We start from the raw sequence: 6,255 nt of genomic DNA, 5'->3' as shown, positions 1-6,255 counted from the left end.
ATGATGTAGTGGATCTTTATCTGCATCAGTGTGGTGCTTTCAGAGGTTTATTTTGTGAAAGAATGGTAGAGCTGTACACATGTTGTGGTAACCAAAGCAATTAGCTTGTGTTGATACTGTACTAGAGCCGTAAAAGTTATAATTACTGGAGAAATTGGGTATAAGATACACTGGATCTCCTCACAACTACATTTCATGCTATATTTATTTCCAATAAAAAGTTAAGGGAAAAAAATCCATGCTCCAGATTTCTGTAATTCCAAGCTATCAGGAGGCTATGCCAAGAGCAACCCAGTCTGTGCATTTTAGTAAGACCTTCTATCAAAATAAAATACAAATGGCTAGGGATGTAGTTTAGTGGTAGAACTATTGCCTAGAATGTATGAGGCCTTGTGTTCATTTCTCAGGGGGAAAATAAAAGCCTTTGTCACATATTATTCTCAGATTAATGGTCTTCATTTGTTGTATGCACACAGTTTATAGTCCCGAAGTCGATAATGTTCACTAAAGCTACGCATTTCTAATCAGTCTTTTTGATTTCTTAGTAATAGTTAAATAAAAACCTTTTACATAGCATGTGATATGGAATGTGCTCTGCATAAGTAGGCTTATTAATGTTCCTAAAGGCCAGGGTGACAAGTGCCATTGTTATCCTAACTTTACAAATGTGATTCTAAAGGATGGAGTGGTGACTGGCTTAGAATGTGCCAGAACAATGCTATGAAGCCAAGCAAACTACAATCACTATTCATGCATAGCTTAAAGATCTAAACACTTTGATGTCGTTTCATGTTGAGGGCCACAGCGGTGTCAGAATGGCCCCTGGCATTTTGCCAGAAGTAATGGTTGAGAGGCGAGCCATTAAGATGATGCTAGATTGATTCAATTGTATATAGATCCCTGCTGTCCACCTCGGGTGCCCACTACTTTGGAGTTCTCGAGAGGATTCCTGGGGAGTTTGCATTGGTTGGTGAAGTTCCAGTGGTGGGAGTTCCAGTTGGTGACGGGTGCCTGAGAGGGGCCGCGTGGGTGGCGTTCGGGAGAGTTCCCGGGGAGGGTGCGTGGAGTGCTGGTGGAGTTCAGGCAATAAAGTTTCCTGTTTGAACATACAAGTGCTTTGTGGCGGCTCAGTGATTTCTGCCCAGCCAGACTTCGGCAGTTGCATCATTGTTATATGCTGATTTTAAGTCCTTTGGGTTTGGACCCAGGAGAAGATAGCTGGGTCAAATGGTGGTTCCATGCCACATTTTCTGAGGAATCTCCACATTGCTTTCCATAAAGGTTGCAGCAATTTGCAGGCCCTCTAGCAATGTATGAGTGTGCCTTTTCCCCACGTCCTCACCAACATTTATATTTGCTTGTATTCTTGAATATTGCCATTCTGACTGGGGCTAGATGAAATCTTAGAGTAGTTTTGATTTGCATTTCTCTAATTGCTAAGGATGTTTAACATCTTTTCATATATTTGTTGATCAATTGTACTTGTTCTTCTGTGAAGTGTCTGTTCAGTCCCTGAGTCCATTTATTGATTGGGTTATTTACTTTTTTGGTGTTAGAGTGTTTGAGTTATTGATATATCTTGGAGATATATCAGAGGTGCATGTGGTAATGATTTTCTCCCTTTCTGTTTGCTCTCTCTTCACATTATCATTTTTTTTCTGAGAAGAAGCATTTTAGTTTGAATCCCATCCCATCTATTGATTATTTTTTATTTTGTTCAAATTAGTTATACATGATACAACAATGCATTTTGATTCATTCTACACAAGAGGAGCACACCTTTTCATTTCTCTGGTTGTAGACAATATAGAGTCACCACCACATGTGCAGTCATACATGTACCTAGGATAATGATGTTCATCTCATTCCACCATCGTTCCTGCCCACATGTCCCCTCACCTTCCCTCTCTCCGCTTTGTGCAATCAGTGTTCCTCTATTCTCCACCTCTCCCCCATTATGGATCAGTATCCACTTATAAGACAGTACATTCAGCCTCTGGGTTTTGGGGATTGGATTACTTTCCTTAGCATGATATTCTCCAGCTCCTTCCATTTACCTTCAAACACCATAATTTTATTCTCTTTTAATGCTGAGTAATTTTCCATTGTGTATATATAACACAGTTTCTTTATCCATTCATCTGTTGAAGGGCATCTAGGTTGGTTCCACAGTTCAGCTATTGTGAATTGAGCTGCTATGAACAATGATATAGCTGTATCACTGTAGTATGCTGATTTTAAGTCCTTTGGATATAGACTGAGGAGTGGGATAGCTGGGTCAAATGGTGGTGCATTCCAATTTTCTGTGGAATCTCCATACTGCTTTCTACAGTATGTGCACCAATTTGCTTTGAAACCAGCAATGTATGAGTGTACTTTTTCCCCACAGCTTTGCTAACACTTATTTTTGCTTGTATTCTTGATAATTACCATTCTGATGTGAGACAAAATCTTAGAGTAGTTTTGATTTGCATTTCTCTAAACACTAGAGAAGTTGAATGTAAATGTTTCTGGGAAAACTGGAAATCCACATGCAGCCAAATGAAATTAAAGTAATATTTCTCACCATGCACAAAGCTCAACTCAAAGAGGATTAAGGACCTAGGAATTAGATCAGAAACCATGCACCCAATAGAAGAAAAAATAGTCCCAAATCTTCAACATATCTGATTAGGTCCTGGCTTCCTTAACAAGACTCCTAAAGAACAAGAAGTAAAATCAAGCATGAATAAATTGTCTATTGTATATCCTCTTCTGAGAAGCATCTGTTCAGTTCCTTAGCCCATTTATTGGTTGGGTTATTTACTTTTTTGATGTTAAGTTTTTTGAGGTCTTTATATATCCTGGAGATTAGTGCTCTATCTGATGTGTGTGTAGTAAAGATGTTCTCCATTCTGTGGGCTTTCTCTTCATGTTAATGATAGTTTCCTTTTAGGCACTAGAGCAGAGAGCCTGTGCCTAATAGAAGAAAAATAGGCCCAAATCTTCACCATGTCAGCTTAGGATCTGACTTCCTTAATGAGATTCCTGAAGCACAAACAGTAAAATCAAGAATCAATAAATGGTCTATTGTATATCCTTTCTTAAGAAGTGTCTGTTACATCACATTTTTATTCATACACACACACACACACACACACACACATAATATATATAAGTTACTATTAATCAGTTTTATAAAAGAATAAAATATGGTATTTCCAGTAAAGAACTGAACTGGAGAATATAATATTATGATAAGTGAAATAAGGCAACACCAAAAAATCAAAAGCTTAATGTTTTCTCTGATAAATGCATGCTATTTCACAATGGGGCCACTATGGAAAAATAGAGTTACTTTAGATTAGGTAGAAGAGAGTGAATAAAGGGGAGAGGTGTGTGGGTAGGAAGGATAGTAGAATGAATCAGACATTATTACCCTATGTACACATATTAACTGTAAGACTGGCAGGATTCTATATTATGGAAATCCAGAAGAATGACAAATTATACTCCATTATATATGATGTATCAATGTGCATTCTACTGTCATGTATAACTAATTAAAACATTTTTAAAAATTATTTTTTAAAAATCTAAATACAGGTGAAACTTTCAGTTTGCACTAATGTTGTAGTAGGTGTTTCACTGGAGTTTTCCTTATGGCTATATCTCACCTAACAGAGAAAATCCACTTTTGTTTCACAGTGAGAATGCACATGATCATGGGATCCAGGACAAGCTGTGGCAGTTGAGATGTCACTTCACATGGGGGCTGGAAATTGAAGACAATGCAATACCGGATTTAGAAAGCAGGGTCATGGAAGAGATTGAGTTCCTAGACACCAGATACAATGTGGGGATTCACAACTTCCTGGCCTATGTGAAGCACCTGAAAGGCCAGGATGAGGAGGCCCTGCAGAGCTTGAGAGAAGCTGAAGACTTGGTCCAGAGGGAACATGCAGACCAGGCAGACCTGAGGAGCCTGGTGACCTGGGGCAACTGTGCCTGGGTGTATCACCACATGGGCAGATTGGCAGAAGCCCAGACTTACCTGGACAAGGTGGAGGACACTTGCAAGAAGTTCGCAAGTCCCTCCCGCTACAGGCTGGAGTCTCCTGAGATGGAGTGTGAGGAAGGATGGGCCATGCTGAAGTGTGGGAGAAAGAATTATGAGTGGGCCAAGGCCTGCTTTGAAAGGGCTCTGAGAGTGGAGCCTGAAAACCCTGAATTCAGCCTGGGGTTCGCCATCTCCTCCTTCCGTATGGATTATGATGATGAAAACATAATTTCTCTAGAGCCCCTAAAGAGGGCTGTCAGCTTAAACCCAGAAGATGCATATGTTAAGGTTCTCCTTGCCTTGAAGCTTCAGGATGTAGGACAGGAAAAAGAGGGAGAAGGCTACATTGAGGAAGCTCTGAACAGCACATCCTCCCAAACCTATGTCTTTCAATATGCAAGCAAATTTTACCGAAAAAAGGGCTGTGTGGATAAAGCTATTGAGCTCCTTAAGAAAGCCTTGGAGACAAGACCCAACTCTGCCTCAGTGCATCACCAGTTAGGGCTTTGCTACAGGGTAAAACTGTTTCAAGTAAAAAATGCAAGAAATATGAACCCTAGAAGGCAGATAAGAGAAAATGTGGACAGATGGGTTCAATTGGCTATAAAAGAATTTCAAGAGACTCTAAGATTAAAGCCAAGATTTGAGATGGCTTATGTTCACATGGCTGAAATGTATGCAGTAAGAGGCCAGTGCAGAGAGGCAGAAGAAAATTTTCAGAAAGCATTATGCATGGATAACCTTGCTGACCACATACAGCAAGACATTCATTACCGCTATGGCCGTTTCCAACAATTTCACATGAGATCTGAAGACAAAGCAATCACCCATTATTTAAAAGGATTAAAAATACCAGAAATGTCCTTTGCCAGGAAAAAACTTATAAGTGCCTTAGAAAAACTGGCTGAAAGCCATGTGAACCAGAATGTGAGTGTTGTGGCCAGGGTCAGCCTCCTGGGGCTCAGCCATGAATTACAAGGGGAAGTGAAGGAGGCCCTGCTGTGCTATGAGAGGGCTCTGAGGCTCACTGATCAGCTGAACCCTGTGTTTTGAGGAAGGGGCCCCACCTCCCACTTCATCTACTCACAACTAAATAGAACAACAAGCTTCCCTGCTTGCTGCCTCCTGAAATGTATAACTGCTGAAATAAAAAAGTAGATGGGACAGCACATGCCCTCTCCCTGCCTGCCTGCTCCTGCCTTCTCCCTGCTGCCTTAGTGCCTAGGCCAGGAGCATCCATCCTCTCACCTGGCATCCCTGCACTCATTGGCCCTGGATGAAAATCCTGTTTGACACCCAGCAGCTGCTGGATCCACCAGGATCCTTTTCCTAATGACTGTGCCTTGGAAATGAACTGCTTCCTCCTTCAGTGAGGCTGTTGTCCTGGACCAAGGAGAATTCAACAGAAAGGGGTTCTTTTTTATGTGGCCAGATACCCTGAGGTACTACAAAATCCAAGAGCAAGACAACTTTTCCTCCTCTAAAATCATTCCTGTCAAGTCTTTTGGTTACAGCAATGAAAAAGCTGATGAAAACGCATCTCTGGAAATTTGTTCAAGCTAACAAGACTTTTGATGTTTCAGGGAAATAAAAAGAAGAAGAAAAACAAATCTTGTGTGAAAGGTGCCAGTTGAAAATGACATAAAGAGGTTTCTATAGTTTTTAGGTGGTGTGTGATATACGCTTTGTTTTTTCATCTGACCTGAAATGTTCATTAAAATTTACCAAAAGTACAAACTCTTCCAGTGTGTTTTGTTGGCCACATGACATAAGGACACATGTGAAAGAAAAGTGTGTAAGGGAACGGGAGAAGGGATAAGGCAGGGTAATAGATTTGGTGGATACAATCAAAGTTTGTTAGATATGTGTATGAAAATGTCACAGGGGAACCCGATATTTTGTACAATTAATATGCTCTAATAAATATAATGGAATGTTTTTATTAAAAGTTTTGGGATGAAATGGAGAACTGTGGAACCAACTCACACATCCCTGGGAGTCCGAAGCAAGGGAAGTGAAAATGGGTGTGCATGTGGCATAGTATCAACGTCATGGCTCTTTGCACAACAGACATTGAAAGGTCGGCAGCATCAGCATTCTCCACGGGTGGAGTTTTGAATAACCTTGCTGACCACATACAGCATATATATAGTTATCCATGCATATATATAGTTTTATTGAACTATAAATATTCAGCATATTGTTCTAAGATCACT

The 6,255-nt window shown here is 40.4% G+C and overlaps 2 protein-coding genes across 2 annotated transcripts in view; both read left to right on the top strand.

Annotated features, from left to right (window-relative positions):
* LOC101971247 (protein IFIT1 homolog B) overlaps positions 1 to 5,776 on the top strand; it is a 7,476-nt gene extending 1,700 nt beyond the window's left edge. Inside the window, exon 2 of the mRNA XM_078038540.1 lies at positions 3,688 to 5,776. Within this exon, the coding sequence (XP_077894666.1) occupies positions 3,688 to 5,092 (1,405 nt within the window). The 3' untranslated portion in view covers positions 5,093 to 5,776. The remainder of the gene's footprint in view (positions 1 to 3,687) is intronic.
* Positions 1 to 6,255, top strand: part of Ifit1b (interferon induced protein with tetratricopeptide repeats 1B) — a 31,092-nt gene that overhangs the window by 1,665 nt on the left and 23,172 nt on the right. The window lies entirely within an intron of this gene.

The sequence above is a fragment of the Ictidomys tridecemlineatus genome, chromosome 1 (assembly GCF_052094955.1).
Source record: "Ictidomys tridecemlineatus isolate mIctTri1 chromosome 1, mIctTri1.hap1, whole genome shotgun sequence".
Taxonomy (NCBI): domain Eukaryota; kingdom Metazoa; phylum Chordata; class Mammalia; order Rodentia; family Sciuridae; genus Ictidomys; species Ictidomys tridecemlineatus.
Note: the sequence above shows the minus strand (reverse complement) of the source record. Positions and strands in the feature narration are given on the sequence as shown.